The following is an 18,251-nucleotide window of genomic DNA, read 5'->3' as shown; positions in this document are numbered from 1 at the left end:
AATTTCTACATACAAGTTATGTTTATTGAACTCTCTAGCTTCTGTATAATGACCATGTAAAGTTTGTGAAAGAAAGTTCTTTTTATCTTCTTATGGTAATATCACATGACTCCTATAAAACCATAGCCGACGGATCTTTATATTTATTTGAATAGATAAGGCAGTAAGCCTAAGTTAAACATTTAGTTAGGAATAAGCGGAGGATGTAGTATAAACATTTAGTGAAAAGTGTTACAGTTTCTTTCTTTCGCAATAAGGAAATAAGAAATTTAACCTAATTCCATCCAGCACGCAAACCTCTTTTTCGATTATTGAATGGCGTGACCTTAATTGCATGTCTCTTCCACCAAGTGAAAATAATTTCCAACGTGAAAGCCAAAACAGAAACGCTGATGCCGACACCGTAAAGTAGGAAAGCACTCGAAAGATAATTAAGAGTCAGACGTTCGTTTGGCGTTGGCCGAAACGAAGAAAGTGGGGCAGAGCATCGATAAGGCCTCGGTAAATAAGAATTTATCCAATGCTTTAACAATCCAAGTTGCCTGAGCCAAGTAACCCTTATTTTTAAATAGACCAAACGTTCTTAATAATTCAAAAATAAATCTCATAAAATTATTTAAAACATACTCGTAGTTAAAGGCTTTCGTCAGAGGACTTCTTTTCGCTAGGGCAAATGCAATTTGATCAGGAAAAAGATGTTCTTTAGCAATGAAAAGTCGACATTGTTTATGACTCCTAAAGTCATTGTAGATTCTTTGCTTCAGCGAAGTTTCTTGCTGTAAACCAAAATGTTTCCAATCAATAGATATTAAATGAAATGTTATGCATGCAATCTTACGTAGGAAAAAGCTTTCCGTTGATGAAACACTATGTCTTCAATATTATTCGACATGCTAAGAAGATTTTCGGGATGGGCTCGAAGACTTTCGCCAAGTTTAGCAAATGGGCCGGTTGTTGCCGCCTGTCGATTCACAAAAAAATAATTAGCTTGCATTTATTAACGAATGTTTTCAAATATTACGAATAAGGCAGAATCGACTGAAGAATGCTTTGGCGCTGCTATCTGTATGTCACGGCTGTCTGCCAAATCTTGGACTGTGCTGATTAATGGTAAGAACGTAGGGGCCATCAAATAAGATAACAAACTGCTGGTGTAGCAATTGACGAACACAGTGCCCATCAGCAACCAAGATGCCACTACTATTCTCGTGGCCAATGTAAAAGTGATGACACCGCTAGCTGTAATCGATCCATAAAAAAATATGCTTGTTAATTGGTAAATGATCGAGCGTGACGGTCGTTCATTACGATTGGTTACGACACGAAAGAGGAACCAAAAATGAGGGAACCATCCCGTCTGGCCGTAAAATGATTGACGATAGATGCGCCATTGAACACGAGATATCAACCAGATGACGACAGATGCAATTAGTAGACAGAGAAAAATCCCAATCCATACCTAGGAATTTGAATAGTAGTTTAGAAAGATGTTACTGTCTAATAAAAAGACAACACCTCGTATTGGAAAGGTTTAATGATGCCAGAAATGGTGCTGTCTAGTTGAGGGAAAGGAATTAATAAAGAAATTGGGTCTTCAGAAAATGCACAGGTGTAATCGACGACAAGAGATCGTGGATACGTCACCGATAATGCTGTTCCCACAATCTCAATTTCCTGATCAAAGTCGTCACAATAAAAGAATTAACTTGGCAAAATGTTTTGTTTACCTCACGGACCACCATTCCAATAAGACCGTTCCAGGAACCGTTAATGAACGCCCCAAAAGCTTCGTCTGGTGGTTCTACATATTTGAAGCTAAATACGAGAAAGACGGTACAGGTCTTTGTTGTAATAATTATATCATAAGATACTTACGTAAAATCATATTTTTCTGCCATCCACGAAATCATTTGTGGAACGAAACCATCGACGTAACTGATATTGCCTCCAGTATCGTATTGGGCCAATACGTATGGAGGAATCTTTTTGTTTTGTCTTGTTATTACATTTTAAAACATAAGATTAAACAAGGTAACTTACGTTAATGATTCCAATCTTGAATTGACGTCCTTGGAAAAATGTTCGTTGCATTCCATTCGATGATTCTTTAAAAATCCGTAATCATTAAGAAACACAACTTGTTTTTGAAATGTTTATTATAATTTACTAATATAAGTTGATGGATTTACTGAAACGGCAGCCACCATTAGAAATAGAATATGGTAACAAAAGCACGTCATTCTCATGGAATGGTCAAAAACAGTTTGCAAGTAGCCTACTATGTTTTCTTCGTTATGTATCTGACTTGTGGGAACCTTGCCACTTGCAAAGGGACTCGTATCAATCCCCTACACTCGTATTTGTTTACACATGCCGATGCAAATCCAAAAACAAATCCCAGTTTCTTGAAAACTTCATCATGGAAACGAATACGGAAGAACGGCTGGCTAAAATTCTTGGTTGAATAATTTCCACAATTATTCGTTATTTACGATCACCAAGGGAACTTTCACATAAACTCCACATCTGCATGCACAGTTCGTATAAGAACGTATCAATTGATGTTGTCAAAGGCAACGCTGATTTGTTTTCTCCGTCTTTGACATTTTCTTTAAGCCAAGCGACACGGCTATAGATGAACAGTTGTATTAATGAGAAAAACAAGTACGTGCAAATTCCAACAATCCCATAGGATGTCAAACTAAATAACAGTAGAGATTCTCAATCATTTTCATTACGCCTATTGATACGATGATCAACTTAAAGTATTGCTTCAATATGATACGGCAAATGAATAGGTACGTTCGTAGTGCCTTCATAAGGATCAGATCCATAAGACGTTGGCTCTAAAATCCAGAAATTTGTATCACCAGGAGTCGTATCGTAAGTCTCACTAGGCTCAGTGACATAGTCTGTACTCGTTAAACTCCAATCAGTTCCGTATTCTCCATTGGCTATCGTTTCAGTAGCGGTTTCGGTGGATGCGTTCGTGCTTGGAGGAAACGGTTGATAATCAGCAAAGAGTAATGGCACAATAAGAGGAGCAGCATAAGATGACACTGAATGTGGAGGAACAGGATACGGTTCAATGGAAAGATCAATTTCAGGTGGTGACACGACTGACGGGCTGGCTTGCGGAGGAGGTTCGGTATAATAATAGGGGGATGCTACTGTCGTGTAGCTCAGAGCTAAGATGAGTAGCACCGAGTACGGTAGAAAGACATTTTTCCTTTGTTTGTGCATTTCCTGTTGAAATATAAAACATGAGGAACTGGACCTTGTAACCTGTAAGTTTATTACCTGTCTTGATTCGGTGGCAGTGGACAGCTAAATCAAGACGTCTCGTCGACTGGAAATATCCTTCTTGACTCGTCAGCCTAACAGATGAGCACGGCTACACTTATAAAGGAGGGTCATCACGTACTGTAAGGAAGGAAATTAACGTTTATCGTAGGTTAGATGGTTACACGAGAGCAGTAATAACCTGAGAGTGTATCATTGTGGACTAATTATCACGTAATATTTAGTCTAACAAATGAGATATGGTCAATAATATTTTGTTATGTGTTATCTAGAATTAAAGCATGCCTAATTATACCTACTTGCTAACGATCTACTTTCACCATCAGGTATAAGGCAATAAATAGTTCGACCTAGGGCTAACGATTCTCGAGTTTTGGTTGCATCCCATCATTTAAACGATCCTACCTGAACAGACACAAACGTTACACGCAGCAATTACTATCAGATGTACTTGGCAATGTAATTATAGGCTTAAGCGAATGTCACGACCCATTTAACAATAATCTAGTAATCTCCGCAACGACGTATTACAAAATTGGGTTAGCATCAATCAATATCCGTATAGCAGTAATGAGCAACATGACAATTATATGCAAAAAAACAGGATCCGTCATTACAGCAAAGCAGCGTATAATTGTGTGCCGTTCTCCGAGTATTTCATAAGCGATTGCTTGAGAAAAGCGAGACAGCCAAAATGTATTTTAGATCCATCCAATCCAAGGCTTCTCTAATGTCTGAAACTATTCCGCAAGGAAACCTGTTCTTGGGTATCTTCATGGATCGTTAATTACTTTTTCAAGGCTGCTTTTCTATTTTCCTGTTCAAGGTGATAGGCAACTGGAGGTGGAAAGTGCGAAAATAAAACATGGTGAAGAAGACTGGGAGCTCAAATTGCACTGTTTATACTCTTAACTTCTTAGCTGCTAAATTAACATGGTCCTGTGGCCCAATGGATGAGGCGCTTGCCTACGGAGCAAGAGATTCCAGGTTCGATCCCTGGCAGGATCAGAGACATCATCATTTTCCTCTTGCTTTTCGTATGTCTATTCGTTGACAGACATAGCTTTAGTGGAGCGTAGGAAACAGCTCCGGATGGATTGGTAGCAAACAGGAGAAAAGCAGTTCCATTTCAAGGCGTTTGGTGGCTTTATAATCAAACGCCTCAAACCAATTTAAATTGATGAATTGTATAATGTTAACGCAACTAACATGTTTCTCTACAAAACTTGGCGAAAAGTTCCATAGAGGCAGTTTGATTGTTTATTAGCGTGACACGAACTTCAAGGATAAAAAGCTTGTCCTGAATAAATAAGTAATACAATCAGTCACTTCTCCGTCAATAAACCATTCCGCCTCTCCCTTTCTACCAATACAACAGATATACCATTATTTTGCCATCAGATTGTCCCTGCTATTGAGGGATGTTAACAGGTCTACAGCACACGTAATTTTTAAAAGGTCATTCCATTCAGTTTTGTACAGTCAAAGCCAACGAAAACAAACAATTCGTTTAATCGGCCAATAAGTAGCAAAACAAAAGTTCTCCATCGACCGATAACGTGATGTAACATAAGTATAGCATTGCGAACGGGCAGAAAAAAGGCGAAGATAGCGTGCCGTTTTCAGTAGTATTGGCAATAACAAGAAAAAAAAAACATGCTAAAAAAAAATTTATGTCTTTTATTGCATATTGTTTTATTGTACATATACGATTCATTAACTGCTACTGACCAACAGTCATGAATAGTTTTTCACATTATAAAGACTGAAATTTAGACCAGGTTTTACAAATGTGGAAAGAAAACATCTTTATCTTCAAAATCATTTGTCTATGACACGGTGGAATGTGCCATGGGAACTTTATTCGATATGCTGCCAAAACATTTTGATTGATCGAAGGCGTATAACTTGGGCTTCAATCATGTCCACTATATTTCAAGCCGAGTTGCTATAGAATGTTGGACGAGCGCTACAATAACGAATGGTATATATGGTTTCCATTTTTCACTGTCATTTGAACGCACGCCATGCAGTATACAGAAAAGCTCCATACAAATATGATTTCAAAATGGGAATGGCAGCTCAGTCCACGCCCCATGTCATTGATTTCTATTCGGATTGGGTATGAACACTGGACGGAACAAACTAAAATCGTTCCCCCCTTTCCAAAAATGAAAAACAAACAAGAGGTTTGGTAGTGCTGACAGGTATTGCATAGACGTATTGTTTTGTAGTTTGCTAAAGTTTCGAAACTAGAGAGGTAGTCAGTTTTCTTGAGCTGTTTGAGAAATGGAGAAAGCCGAATACGTCAACATGCCTAGGAGGCAAATGAGAGCTCAACAACAAATTCAAGATGAAGATGAAGGTAAGAAATGATATTAAACATTAACATCTAAGTTGAATATAATAATTTGAATGAATTTTTGTAAAGCCATCGAGACGGCAGTGAAAATGTTCAGCTTGGAAAACGCGGCTGATCGTGTCTTCCATCGTAAAAAGAAAATGGTTGGCGAATTGGATGATGAAGAAGTCGATGGAGACAGACAGAATGATAATCGCAATCAACTGGCCGTTTTGCCAAGCGATTTCGATGATGATTTCGAGTGCACAGGTGAGGAGATGGAAGATTGGCTGAGGAAACTTCACATCCGGACGCAACATCTCGTTGGTAAGGTAACACTGACAGGAATGAGTCGGTTGGCAGCCACCAATCACGTCGCAACGGCTCTCACGCGGTCAGTTTACTATACAACGTTTCTTTTGTTTTCAAATATATCTATTATATTTTTATTATCTAGTTTCAAAGGGAAATATCGAATCGATACGGGTAAAGATGAGTCGAACGAAGACAATTCCTTAACTGGAACAGATCAATCGTTACCTGTAACAACACCACCAATCCAAACGGTATGTTTTTCAAATGCAAATATCACTTGAGAACGATTTGATTGTTATTGAATTAAATAGCCTAAGGTAATCGATAAAGAAAATCCAAGTAAAGAGGAAGCCGTGCGATCGAAGAAGATAGTAAAGCAATCAACAGAACACAGAGTACAGAAACGTAAGGAAAATTCCAGCTCTAAGGTGGTGGTCGTCAGCAGTCACATACGTAAAGCAACGAGGGCATCGATTCCGGCCGCATCTGCTATCTCCACTGATGGCATTCGAAAAACGACTAATGTGAAAATTACTAAAAACCTACGATCCATCCCCAGCAAATCAAAGATTCAGTGATCAATTGTTTAATCCTATTTAATTTATAACACGAATTTGTATGGTTGTTGCGTTGCTTGTTGATGTTCACTCACCACGGTGGCCCTGCTTTTTATCGATCAACTTCCTCGTCAGTGTATTGCATTTCAGAACTTTATCCGTAGTTTGTATCTCCTCGAAAAATAAAACAATCTCCCAAACAAACATGTCATTTTTTGACAATCAATATAGAGGATCCGTACGCGATCCTGATGGAAACGGCTATTTTCCGTGGATGTAAGAAATGCACATTGTAGGAAATCACAGGTTTGGTTACCTGGCGTAATCGTACACATAACCCTACGTTCCCTGTGCGCAACTTTGAAGTCAATGGCTGATTATGGCAACCATATATCCGTCTAGTTTTGCTACAAGGGCCTCGTTAAATTCCCGCGATTGCTTTTGTGCGTGATGTTTCCGTTTCGATAACCGATTTAATATTTCATGTTATCACTCCAGCTGTTTACCTTATCGATTACGACAGGCAAAAGAACGTTTACCTCTCAGGATTTGCACTGGAGGATTTTCTAATGCATCCGTGTTCTGCTTGTTGTTCTTAAAATTAAATGAGTTACAAATAAGTCAAGAATAGTTTGAACGATATTTTATTGAAATTATCATTGAGCGGAAAGTCAATCTAAACATCCTACTCAATCTAGAGACTACGCATTTCCATTTTCCGGTTTTATCTCTTAGCGAGTTTCCTCTTCGACGTTAGCATTTCGATCGCGAATCGCTTTTTCGAGTGCGTCAACACAGGACAACAATCGCCTTTGTTGCGATGGAATTAAGTTACAGTCATCATCGTATTCGTTGACTAATATGGTCGACAAAAAGAGGCACAGTTGTTCGCTGGAGTGTTCGATCTCTGCATCGAAGCGTTTGATCAACCATTTGGCTGTGTCAGTGATCCAATCGTCAGGTACTCCTGGAACTTTTCTCTTGAAAATGGCAGCCATTAGTTTGATGGCATTATCCTTTTTGCGCACGTCAGCCAGTGTGTTGATCTCTTTGACGACGATCTGGAACAGTAGGTGGATAAGGCTTTGTGTCCAGGAGGTTTGACTTTTAATCAACCGGTGACAGAGATGGGCCAACAGGTGTGTCTTTGAACAATCTTCCAGTGCTTTGTTGACAATGATTTGTACCAAATCTGCTTCTAGTTGATCTTGCTCAAGTCCGTGATGGCCGACAAGTACTTGGATGTCATTGGTCACATTATCCAACAGCGCCGGTTGATTATCCGTCAACATGTTCACGAGGCGATTCATTTCATTCCACCGTTCGACCCGGGAAATGAGAGGCCGTGCATCCGCCTCGTTCATGCCCTTCTTCGCCAGCGAATGCATAACGGATTGTATGCTTTTTCCCTTGTTTGATTTCAGTTCTGGTAATCCTCCGAGTACCAATTTGATTTTGGAACGGTAGTACGTAACACGGCCACACAGACACGCGCAACACAAACCGAGAAAAAGGAAGATTGCGAAACATACAAAGATAAAGGCAATGACGTAGAAAACGGCATAAAAAAGGAAGCTGATAATGTTCCATATTGCAACGAGAACCATTTTGATTCGAGGTTGTTTTTTGAGCTAGTCAGTATGTCGTTATTCCGACGTTTATGCGAATTGCTAGTCATGAGCTTTTTCGTAACCCCCAATGCCAGTGATTTAGGTCTTTTATTATAAACGATTGTATTTTTTTCCAGGTTAAGATACGATTAAAGGGGTGCCCTGTTCAATTACCGACATATTTCAACAGAAATCTTTGTTAAATATTTAAATGACAATGCATGATATTTGTTTTTTCAATGAAATTTGGCGTCTTTGTTCAAAGATGTCAAGAGAAACTCACGCGATACGGGATGTTCTTGGGCACCTATTTTCCCTACATTACCATCAGAGAAATGAAATTAACATTACAAATTCTCTGGTTTAATTAAGAACAACGTTAAAATATACCTAACAGCGCACTCTTTCCATTGGGATGGTTGCGGTCGAGACGTTCTTTAACGAACACCCAATGATGATCTACATAGCGACAGTCTACAATCTGGCCGTCGAGCTTTCGAAGTTCATCCGTAAGCGGAATTGTTTCCCATTTAATTTCTGTCCTGTAAGGACCACCGATGAGGAGATCGGCTTCTTCCGGTCTAAAATATAATAACAATAATCAAGTAAGAGTTATAAACGAATAACAAACATTGCCTCTTACTCTTCAATTCCTTTTGGGATTCTAAGACGAAAACTGCATAACTGAACCTCATTTTCCGTCCATTTAAAGATGTCGTAATCGGTTCCACAGACGTAACCCTTTAAAAGCGAAACGTAATAATACGCATAAGATATCAAAAATTCGAAAACTAACCTTCCTTCGCGGATAGAAGACGAATGAACGAAATGGATATTTATAGTGCTCTTCGAATTCATTGTCCAAATAGCTCTCAGTTTGGTAAGCATCGAAGTGTTCGACTATATCCAGGTTGAACGCCTCATTTTCGTTAGACTCCTTGCTGTTTTTCAACGCGTACAATCGTGGTTTCATAATTCCTTCCTATCCAATGATGTTATATCAGTCAAATTTCGAATTAGATAACAATTTCATCGTCAGTTAATTTACCTTGACAAAATCAATACGTTCCATTATGCCCATGTCTGTCAGCTTCAAACCCTCACATCGAATTGCATCCCGAATTACAAATGTCAACTTCTCCGAACTCTCCTCTCCGCCACTGCAATTGTCATCGCGATTACGTTTCTCTTTACAAAAGACACCGTCCAGGACAGTGTCAGTGATAGGTCGCCCATCGAATGAATTCATCTTGACGGCATGATCTTCATCCACGCGGAAGATGTGTTGGGTCATGTTTTCTAGAAACATATCGCCGGAAGAGTCAACGTAAAGAAGAAAACGCGGTCCAGTTGGTTTAGGAGCCACCACATACTGGCTGGGCGTAAGCTTGCTGATGTTTTCCATCGATAGTGAGACGGGCCAATTTGCTGGAAAGAAGTCTTCGGGTCCATCAGCAAAGCGGCCCAAACGCATCTGGAGCTGTCGCACATAGTCGAAATCTGTCAACAGATGGATGCCTTCCACATCTTGCCCTTCATAAAATTTTGTATCCAGATTGATCCGTGTAAAATTACGCTTCCTAATCAAATGAAAAACGATAAAGAGATGTTTTAGATTTTTAAAAAACCACTGCGACTATAAGTGTAGCTGTGTTCTAGGTATTTCACCGCGAGTGTTTTAAACGTGGCTTTAGCATAAGTCACTAGGCCAATAACATCCTCGGAGACTGGCATCAAATTTCTGTTACAAGAACTGAATGCTACAGTGGTACATATCTTATTTCATAATGCTAATGCTACCGACTGAACAAGCCTCGGTATTTTATACAAAGAATACAGTTACGGGCCCAAAAATGTGCTTACGATTAAAATAATGACACTAACTTACTCTGATGATGGTGGACGATGGGGAAAATTTCTCGAATTTTCCAGCAAACGCCAATTGGTTGTTTGGTTGCGGTTTGACAATGGCCGTCTAAGTTCCATTTCCTAACGTTTCCAAATATGACCTCAAAAGATAATGCAAAGCTAACGGATGCGAAATAACGTTTGCGTAAATTCGTGACTCGTTGAAATACAACGCTGATTAGCAGTTTCCAATATTTTAAAGCGAATTATCATGTAACACTCGATCGCTCAGCGTTTGAAATTCGACTGACTGTCGAGGGCCTTCGCATCGAACATAAAACGCCAAAAGCCCCAAGAGACGATGGCAAATGTCGACTAGTCGTTTCACCACATCCAGATGTCGAAATGAGGAAAACAAAGCAATGAGCAAGCAAACGTAATCATCTTGTTTAGCAATCGTTTAGCGGGCGCTGTATTAGTTCGTGGGAAAGCGTCTTTCGAAGTTGTGAGATTCCGAGGGATGTTAGCAGACCAATGCAACAGTCTCTTGGGGCAAGATGTTGAAGATGGCCCATGTTCATCATCAAAATTCTTTACCATTTCTATACAATATACCAAATACACATAAGCAGCTGTGTGTCTCCTCCAATCTTAGACTGTCGATAAAGCTAAGACAGTGGGAAGAGATCTGTTTTCTGAAAATTTTTGTGGTCTGAAGATCACAGTAAGATTCATTTTTACACTTGTTTTAATTTACATAGGCAGATCAGCAAAATGAAACTTATGGCTAATTGACTATAAATTCTAACTAAGTGGACGTTGCTGAACATGATCTATGTAGCTGAGTTACGGCCCAGTATCCCTTTTAATCCTCCGCTTACACCCACAATCTCAATTTTCACGCACAGGACATATTACATTGTAAGAAAAATGGTAGGAATTTTTTTTAATCTAATGGAGAACATACTGCACCATCTTGCTCTATTTGCGGTTATATAACAGCAACATAATAGGCAATCTTTAAAAAGGCATGGCAACCTAGACATCGTCTGCCTTCGTATCTGCCCATGCCTAAAGGTAGGGTATGGTAAGATAAATAGTTTCAGCTCTCAGTCTCCTCTACCATATCCCCTATTTCCTGCACTTGCTTGCCAGTCCATTGAGGAGGCAGGTCTGTCAGGTTATTGCTCTAAAACAGCATTCATTTATAGTTTCAAGGATCAGGACCGACTCTCTCGTGCTGTGCCCTACCCCAACAAAAGTGTTTGCTTCGAATTCAAGTTTTATTTTGTTGCATTGTAAACGAATATTCAATGTAAACAGTCCATTATTCGTTATATGAGCAACAGACTTTCGAGTCAAGTTTTCTGGTGGAACGTGATCCTTCTTGCAAACGTCGGCCAGTGTGTTGGACTCTTTCACGACGAACTGGATCAGTCGGTGAGTAAAATGTTTGGTTTAAATTGTTTTAGATTCAACGAGTCGTTGACAAAGGGCTAACGTCTGTGATAGGGAATCCATTATGCTTGTATGCTGTATTGTATGCTTTTCCCCAATAACGATAGTACAGGGATGTGGAAAAGAATAAGCAGTTTTCAAAACGTTTTCTGTGTTTGCTTAAAAGACGGGCCATACATGTTCTGGGTTACAAATCGAAACAGATTCCCTTCGAATTCCATCTTGTTGATATATGAATGATTAACTAAACATTCTCTCGATGACCATTTCAACCAAATCCTCCTCATTTTGCCATAGTTGCAAGGAAAAATGCCAAAGTGCCAAGGTGCCAAACGAGCAATTCGCGCGATACTGGGTTTTCTAGGGCACTTAGTTTTCCTACATGACAATCAGAAAAAAGAAATCTAAAAATTGGTACAATTAGGAACACTGCATAATATACCATTTAATGCCCTGTGTCCATTGGGGATTTTTCGGTCGAAACGTTGTTTGACAAACACCCAACGATGATCTACATAGCGACAATCTATAATGCAGCCGTCTAGGTTTCGAATTTCATCTGTGAGCAAAATTTTTTCATAAAATTCTTCTGCACAATCACGTCCATAAATAAATAGCTCGGCTTCTTCCTGCCTAAGAATTAATAACAAAAGTGAAATCAAGAATTGAGTTCAGTCACTTGAATATCTTACTCTTTAATCCTCAGACGAAAACTGCATTTTTGGTCGTCATTTTCCGCCCATTGAAAGATGTCGAAGTTGGTTTTACAGACGTAACCCTTCAAAAGAAAACATTATAGCATGATTTCAAATAATTAAGTATTGAAACTGACCTTCGTCCGTGGGAAAAAGATGAACGAACGAATTGGATATATATAGCGCTCCTCGAATTCGGCGGACAAATAACTTTCGGCTTCAGAAGCTTCCAGGTATTCAACTATATCTAGGGTGAACGCCTCATTTTGGTCAAACCCTTTAATGTTTTTCAAAGCTTCCAGTCGTGGTTCAATGATCTCTTTCTATCCAACGATGTTAGCGTTAAATTTAGAGTTGAATAGTACCTTCATCATAAATTAATTTACCTTGACAAAACCAGTACGTTCAACGATGTTCATGCCAGTTAGATCCACTCCATTACATCGAATGGCATCCCGAATTACAAAGGTCAATTTCTCCGAACTTTCCTCTCCACCAGTGCATTTGTCATCGCGATTAAGTTTCTCTTTACAAAACACTCCATCGAGGACAGTGTCAATGACAGGTCGCCCATCGAATGAATTCATCTTGACGGCACGATCTTCATCTACGCAGAAGATGTGTTGGGTCATGTTTTCTAAAAACATTTCTCCGGAAGAGTCAACGTAAAGAAGGAAACGCGGTCCGTTCGGTTTAGGAGCCACCACATACTGGCTGGGTGTAAGCTTTTTGATGTATTTCGTCGATAGTGAGACGGGCCAATTTACTGGGAAAAAGTCATCGGGTCCTTTGGAAAAACGAGCCAAACGCACTTGGAGTTCTCGTACATGGTCGAAATCTGTCATCAGATGGATGCCTTCCACGTCCTGCCCTTCATAAAATTTCGTATCCAGTTCGATCCGTGTAAATACTTTATCAGGCTTACTAATCAAACGGAAATAGCAAAAAAATGTTTCAGTTAGATAAAACGTTGTAGGTTTAAGAAGCCCAATATCATTTCAAATGTTTATTTTGCAATAAAAGAATGTTCTCGCCTTATCAGTTCCAAGTGTTTGGAATCATGTTTTTGGCATTTGTAACAAAGCAAATAGCGTAGTCAGAGACTGCTATCAATTACAATTACAATCAGAGGCCGCAATGTTACAAACTGCTTAGTTCCTTATATTTTATGTAATGAAACAAGTTACGGATCCAAAACACGTGCTTAGGATGACACTAATTATACCAATTATTTACCTTGACCATTGAGGAAGATGAGCACTTGAATTTTTCTGTTTACGCAAATTATTTGTCTGCCTGTAATTTCCCCGTGGCTGTGCACGTTCCATTTTTAAATGTTTCCTATCATAATTTCTGAAATTAGGGTAATTCAAAATATTTACTGGTCTGAATTAAAATTTACGCAAATTCGTAGCTATTTTAAAGATACGGCTGATTTGCAGTTCTCCGTATTTGTCACGTGATTATTAAAAAGCTCTTACTCGGTCCGAGTTAGGAATTCGACTAACCACCGTGCGCGTTCGCAAGGAAATGGAAACGATAAAGCCTCCAAGAGACGAAATCAAATGCCAAGACGCGATTTCAACGACATTGCAACACAGATGTGTTGGTTGGGTAAATAAAAAACGTTGGGCAAACCGGCAAACACAATAATCTTTTTGCAGAATCTTTTGTCGGGTGTTGTATTGGTTCGTGGGAAATCATCTTTTGGATTCAGGAGAATGTTCACAGAGCAGTTACCAGTCAATATCTTGGGACAAAGACATGGATGTTGATGTTTTTCAGCGGCATCTTCAAAATACTTCTGAATTCATTTATAGTAAACCAGTTACATTTTACTGTCGAAAAAACTGAAATAGCTGAGAAGATCTGTCTTGCATCTTCTAATCTTCAAATGCTGATGGATTCAACTGATTCAGGAGATGATCGGCGACTATCCAGCATCACCAACTGTACTCCACCAGAAACTGGAACAAGCTGAAAGATTTTTAAAATTCCTGGACTCACCTCCTCGCCTTCACTAGATGTTACTTTTAGATCCAGATTCCGCTTCCCGGTAAAATATATGGGATTACAAAGGCTTGTGGCGCAACGGATAACGCGCCTGACTACAGATCAGGAGATTCCACGTTCGGCTCCTGGCAGGCTCGTGTTTTACGCGAAAATCAAGTGTTTTACGTTTATTACCGACGCTAGATGTCACTGTGGTCACTTCAAATTTCCGCCTTGAAAGTTATTCACCGAGTTCGTCTGCTAGGCAAGTCCTTTACATTCTTGTATCCACATTGGCATAAGGGTCCCAGTTTCTCCTTATTTGAGAGGCGAGTTTGGTTACTGAAAAGATTTGTAACTTCTTTGGGACTATTTTGTAGTTACTAACCAACGTGCATCATGAGTTGTCAAGAAAAGTAATTTCAGAAATAATATTCTACATTCCGCCGAATGCTGGAGTAGAATCTGTACATTGATCAGTAGTAAAATTCCCCAAGTTCGCGTTGTTTACATTATATACGAGTCATTATCATCCTCTTATAGCAAAAAATGTCGAGCAAAGCTTGCCAAAACTGTGGTGGGACTGACATCGATGTAGATCCTTCAAGAGGAAGTGCTGTTTGTACCAACTGTGGTGTTGTTCTTGAAGAAAATTGCATTGTTTCTGAAGTGCAATTTGAAGAAAATGCATATGGAGGAGCTTCAGCAATTGGACAGTTTGTGTCTAATGAAAACCAGGGAGGTACAGGATTTATCAACAGCTATCGTGGGGGTAATGGAAAACAGTCCAGAGAAATCACTTTGAAGAGAGCTCGAGAAAAGATAACAACTATGGGACAACAATTGAAGAAGTAAGTACTTCTGTAGAGATAAATTTTCATCTCAAATAAAAATATAATTCATCTTTTCCTCCCCTTGTTTTCAGCCTCAACCAACACTGTATAGATATGGCTGTAAACTTTTACAGTATGGCTCTGGCACGTCGTTTGACAAATGGCAGGAAGTCTTCTCATGTTGTAGCTGCGTGCATATATATAACTTGCAGAATGGAAGGGACTGCCCGTAAGGTTTATTACATACATCACTGTCTTTGTTCATTCACTAACTAGGTAATGATTTATTCTTAGATCTTCTGATAGATATTGCAGATGTTATAGATATTGATGTTTACACACTTGGCCATAATTTCATGCAAATTGCGAAAGTTTTTAACTTAAATATTCCATCAGTTGGTGAGTAAAACAGTTATTTATAAGAGATTCATTACATTACATATATCATACCTTTAGATCCTTGCCTGTATGTCATGCGTTATGCTAATCGAATGAATTTCGGTGATAAAACACACGAGGTGTCCAGGACTGCCTTACGTCTTGTACAGCGGATGAAACGTGATTGGATTCACACTGGGCGACGTCCTTCTGGTCTTTGCGGAGCGGCATTACTGATTGCTGCCCGAATTCACGGCTTTAATCGAACAGTGCTAGATGTTATCAAAGAAGTCAAGGTCCACGAGAACACCGTACGCAAACGCATGCAAGAATTTGGTGAAACTGCCTCAAGTAGTCTGACCTTAGAAGAGTTTATGCAAGTAGATCTGGAAGAAGAGCATGATCCTCCAGCCTTTCTTAAATCGCGTAAAAAAGACAGAAGTGACAAAGTCGAAGAAGAGGTAGTGCGAAATGTTCTCTTGCTCAAAGCTTCTTTTACGTAACCATCTTTTAATTAAAAATTCTGCAAGGCGACGGAAGAAATGGTTAAGCTAGAAGAAGAGATTAATCGGCAGATTGCCCTGAGTCTAGCAAAGAAACGAGGACCTTGGGCGAAATATTCAAAAGGTTTGTGACTCTTCACGTTTTGATAATAACATCTAAAATAAAACTTTTTACATTGAATTTGGTTTTTTTTTTTCAGAGGCGCTTCAACAGCCAGTCTCTCCTGTTTCGTGTGCCAGCGGAAAAAGTAGTCCATCCGCGGAACCTGAAGTGGATGACGTTATTGCTGACATGACAATGTCAGCCGTCAAGGAATGTCTGACTCCCACTGAAGTAGCCGCCGTTGAGGCGAACACCTTACCCACTGCCGGTTCAGCTGATCCCGGAGCAGACGAATCTGCTTTGATGCCTCCTCCTGGTGCCACATATCTGCAATTGCGGCATCATCTCAGTACGAGCAATAAATATTTATTTATTAACGCTTTATTAATTTTACACAACACTTTTCAGGGCCTTCTCTAGCCAGCCTTGGTATTTTTTCTGGATCCGTGGAGAAGGAAGAGACCAGCAAAGAGGAGCCTGTTACCTCCGAATCAGGAGAACTTGATTTAGAGGGAATTGATGACTCCGAGATGGATTCATATATCAAAACTGAGGATGAAGCCAAGATGACTAGTGACATGTGGATGGCATTGAACGGGGATTTCATGAAAGAGCTAGAAGGTACACACAAAATTTTTATTTTTTGCATTATTCGATGTTATGATTATTCATTGTCCTAACCACGTTTACTCTTAAACAGCCAAACAGAAAAGAAGAGCGGAAGAAGAGGAAGAAAAACAGAAAAGGGGCGAAAAGCGTAAACGAAAGGCCGCTCGGCGGCAACCGCAATCTTATTCGGGTGCCACACCAGGTATGCGTTGACTATTCTTTTCTATGGTTCTTTCAGCTAATTCAATATCTTTTGTTTCTAGGCGAAGCGATCGGAAAAATGTTGGTTGGCAAGCGTATTTCCAACAAGATCAATTACGAAAAGTTGAAGGATTTGGATTTTTCTTTTGCCCCAACATCGTCCAGTTCCAATCCAGTTCCGTCGACATCAGCAGTTAGTTCCGAACCAGCAGTAGAATCTGCTGTGACATCTTCTACGTCAACCAGATCTGGGTATGCGAATGTGAATATTGGTGTCACGATCCATCATTTCTTAATTGAATTATCGTTTGAACAGCGGAGCCAAAGTAAATTTGTCGGCTGTGAAGCCCAGAGGGTCCGGTGCCATGAAATCCGAAACGAAGCCCCTGAAAGAGAAACTACAGCCACCTTCTCCAACACCACCTCCTCCCCAACAGGAAGATGTATACGAGGAAGAAGAGGAAGAAGAGGAGGAAGGAATGCAGTCGGTTGGAAACCTACTCAGCAGCTTCCAAGGAGTCGGAGGCTACGGCGGCGATTACGACGAGTACTAGCCATTGGACGATACCGTATAACAAACTGTACACACAATTATTATTTTTTTTTTCTCACCACGCCAATTTTTCTCACCCTTTCATCAGTCCTTTATTTAACCGTTGAATATGTGAATGTGCAAAACGAAAGTACCGTTGACGGCTTGACGGTTCTTTCTTCACAGCTGTTCTTCTCTTTAGTATTACTCGCTAGAGGTCGAGCGGTTTTCCCTTTAAAAAGGGACCAATCTCTCACACGACACATCCCCACGCCCATTGACCGAAATTTTAGTATATAACTATTGGTTCAGCTACCATATACCCATCTACGGTATGTAATAAAAGAAAAACGAAGTCTTTCTCCTTAACTTTAGGAACTAGAACATTGTCATTGACGTAACGACTGATTGTTCTTCCTCAACATATCGCTGTCTCCCGCTGTTCTTGTACATAGAGCGCCACACGATCATTAGTGTATCGTTTGCGTATGTACAAAGACCCTGCAGGTTTCCTTTTTTTTTGTTGTTTTTACTATTTTCAATGTTCCACTTGTTAGCTGATTGTATGGTATGCGGCGGTCGATAGAACTGGACTGCACCGACAAGTTTTCAGCACGGGAAACAAGTTCACGTTGACAGGTTATGTACCTACGATTCATAGCTACATCGATTTTTTTTCTTAGTGCCGACAAGAAGAAACGTGATCAAGATAAGCATCTCCAAAAATCGATGCTAATCAGTAATAACGTATCATGCAACTTAAAATGTAGGGACCCCATACCGTTATTTACGAAGAGAAAAACTTTCCTCTGTATTTCAATTTCCTCTCACGTGGTCTTCAAGTTATTCGCCATGAATCGGGATTGAGAAGAAAAACAGAATACTGCTGGTTCGAATCCTATTCTCCTGTACGTCGTCAATGTACTATAGCTCAGGTCAACAGAACACATCGGCAGTTTTTGTAAAAAAAAAA

The 18,251-nt window shown here is 39.7% G+C and overlaps 5 protein-coding genes and 1 non-coding gene across 7 annotated transcripts; 3 read left to right on the top strand and 3 right to left on the bottom strand.

The window, feature by feature from the left end:
- Window positions 1-93: 93 nt before the first annotated feature.
- On the bottom strand, window positions 94-2,244 carry LOC130695378 (glutamate receptor ionotropic, delta-2-like). The gene is made up of 10 exons (XM_057518521.2): window positions 2,168-2,244; window positions 2,041-2,105; window positions 1,876-1,982; window positions 1,728-1,815; window positions 1,516-1,674; window positions 1,309-1,459; window positions 1,022-1,239; window positions 839-961; window positions 628-776; window positions 94-557 (listed from the first exon to the last, which is right to left on the bottom strand). The coding sequence occupies exons 1-10, from the start codon at window positions 2,238-2,240 to the stop codon at window positions 275-277; spliced, it is 1,416 nt and encodes a 471-aa protein (XP_057374504.2). The 5' UTR covers window positions 2,241-2,244; the 3' UTR covers window positions 94-274.
- Window positions 2,245-4,238: 1,994 nt separating this feature from the next.
- Window positions 4,239-4,311, top strand: Trnar-acg (transfer RNA arginine (anticodon ACG)). Its single transcript has one exon. It is a non-coding gene; the product is annotated as a tRNA-Arg (tRNA).
- Window positions 4,312-5,526: 1,215 nt separating this feature from the next.
- Window positions 5,527-6,680, top strand: LOC130695396 (uncharacterized). Its single transcript, XM_057518542.2, has 4 exons — window positions 5,527-5,668; window positions 5,735-6,038; window positions 6,102-6,210; window positions 6,271-6,680. The coding sequence occupies exons 1-4, from the start codon at window positions 5,593-5,595 to the stop codon at window positions 6,535-6,537; spliced, it is 756 nt and encodes a 251-aa protein (XP_057374525.1). The 5' UTR covers window positions 5,527-5,592; the 3' UTR covers window positions 6,538-6,680.
- Window positions 6,681-8,251: 1,571 nt separating this feature from the next.
- Window positions 8,252-10,295, bottom strand: LOC130695385 (mRNA-capping enzyme-like). The gene is made up of 6 exons (XM_057518528.2): window positions 10,015-10,295; window positions 9,175-9,706; window positions 8,923-9,108; window positions 8,770-8,867; window positions 8,517-8,707; window positions 8,252-8,442 (listed from the first exon to the last, which is right to left on the bottom strand). The coding sequence occupies exons 1-6, from the start codon at window positions 10,110-10,112 to the stop codon at window positions 8,363-8,365; spliced, it is 1,185 nt and encodes a 394-aa protein (XP_057374511.1). The 5' UTR covers window positions 10,113-10,295; the 3' UTR covers window positions 8,252-8,362.
- Window positions 10,296-11,494: 1,199 nt separating this feature from the next.
- Window positions 11,495-13,634, bottom strand: LOC130695383 (mRNA-capping enzyme-like). Its single transcript, XM_057518527.2, has 7 exons — window positions 13,530-13,634; window positions 13,364-13,468; window positions 12,514-13,051; window positions 12,265-12,450; window positions 12,125-12,210; window positions 11,875-12,065; window positions 11,495-11,810 (listed from the first exon to the last, which is right to left on the bottom strand). Exons 2-7 carry the CDS (start codon window positions 13,453-13,455, stop codon window positions 11,716-11,718), a joined length of 1,188 nt encoding a protein of 395 aa, XP_057374510.1. The 5' UTR covers window positions 13,456-13,468; window positions 13,530-13,634; the 3' UTR covers window positions 11,495-11,715.
- Window positions 13,635-14,423: 789 nt separating this feature from the next.
- On the top strand, window positions 14,424-17,647 carry LOC130695368 (transcription factor IIIB 90 kDa subunit-like). 2 transcript variants are annotated; one of them, XM_059496112.1, is made up of 11 exons: window positions 14,424-14,601; window positions 14,663-14,970; window positions 15,045-15,181; window positions 15,247-15,351; window positions 15,409-15,791; window positions 15,861-15,957; window positions 16,034-16,285; window positions 16,345-16,557; window positions 16,637-16,747; window positions 16,809-16,998; window positions 17,063-17,647. In XM_059496112.1, exons 2-11 carry the CDS (start codon window positions 14,669-14,671, stop codon window positions 17,298-17,300), a joined length of 2,028 nt encoding a protein of 675 aa, XP_059352095.1. In that variant the 5' UTR covers window positions 14,424-14,601; window positions 14,663-14,668; the 3' UTR covers window positions 17,301-17,647. The 2 variants fall into 2 exon arrangements, with proteins under 2 accessions (XP_059352095.1, XP_057374482.1); XM_057518499.2 differs by lacking the exons at window positions 14,424-14,601; window positions 14,663-14,970 and having other exon boundaries at window positions 15,035-15,181; window positions 15,259-15,351.
- Window positions 17,648-18,251: the final 604 nt, after the last annotated feature.

Source organism: Daphnia carinata, chromosome 7 (genome assembly GCF_022539665.2).
Source record: "Daphnia carinata strain CSIRO-1 chromosome 7, CSIRO_AGI_Dcar_HiC_V3, whole genome shotgun sequence".
Classification (NCBI taxonomy): Eukaryota; Metazoa; Arthropoda; class Branchiopoda; order Diplostraca; family Daphniidae; genus Daphnia; species Daphnia carinata.
Note: the sequence above shows the minus strand (reverse complement) of the source record. Positions and strands in the feature narration are given on the sequence as shown.

Excerpts from the sequence above, each read along its gene's own strand:
- LOC130695383 (XM_057518527.2), bottom strand. The coding sequence starts at position 13,455 with ATGGAACGTGCACAGCCACGGGGAAATTACAGGCAGACAAATAATTTG. Across the intron at positions 12,451-12,513 it reads AACGTACTGGTTTTGTCAAG|AAAGAGATCATTGAACCACG; the intron begins GTAAATTAATTT and ends ATCGTTGGATAG. Across the intron at positions 11,811-11,874 it reads TGGACACAGGGCATTAAATG|GAAAACTAAGTGCCCTAGAA; the intron begins GTATATTATGCA and ends ATTGTCATGTAG.
- LOC130695368 (XM_059496112.1), top strand. The coding sequence starts at position 14,669 with ATGTCGAGCAAAGCTTGCCAAAACTGTGGTGGGACTGACATCGATGTA. Across the intron at positions 15,182-15,246 it reads CAGAATGGAAGGGACTGCCC|ATCTTCTGATAGATATTGCA; the intron begins GTAAGGTTTATT and ends ATTTATTCTTAG. Across the intron at positions 16,286-16,344 it reads GCAATTGCGGCATCATCTCA|GGCCTTCTCTAGCCAGCCTT; the intron begins GTACGAGCAATA and ends AACACTTTTCAG.
- LOC130695378 (XM_057518521.2), bottom strand. The coding sequence starts at position 2,240 with ATGACGTGCTTTTGTTACCATATTCTATTTCTAATGGTGGCTGCCGTT. Across the intron at positions 1,675-1,727 it reads TTGGAATGGTGGTCCGTGAG|GAAATTGAGATTGTGGGAAC; the intron begins GTAAACAAAACA and ends GACTTTGATCAG. Across the intron at positions 1,240-1,308 it reads CTTTCGTGTCGTAACCAATC|CTAGCGGTGTCATCACTTTT; the intron begins GTAATGAACGAC and ends GATCGATTACAG.
- LOC130695396 (XM_057518542.2), top strand. The coding sequence starts at position 5,593 with ATGGAGAAAGCCGAATACGTCAACATGCCTAGGAGGCAAATGAGAGCT. Across the intron at positions 5,669-5,734 it reads AATTCAAGATGAAGATGAAG|CCATCGAGACGGCAGTGAAA; the intron begins GTAAGAAATGAT and ends ATTTTTGTAAAG. Across the intron at positions 6,039-6,101 it reads GTCGCAACGGCTCTCACGCG|TTTCAAAGGGAAATATCGAA; the intron begins GTCAGTTTACTA and ends TTTATTATCTAG.
- LOC130695385 (XM_057518528.2), bottom strand. The coding sequence starts at position 10,112 with ATGGAACTTAGACGGCCATTGTCAAACCGCAACCAAACAACCAATTGG. Across the intron at positions 9,707-10,014 it reads CATCGTCCACCATCATCAGA|GAAGCGTAATTTTACACGGA; the intron begins GTAAGTTAGTGT and ends TCATTTGATTAG. Across the intron at positions 8,868-8,922 it reads TCTTCTATCCGCGAAGGAAG|GGTTACGTCTGTGGAACCGA; the intron begins GTTAGTTTTCGA and ends TCGCTTTTAAAG.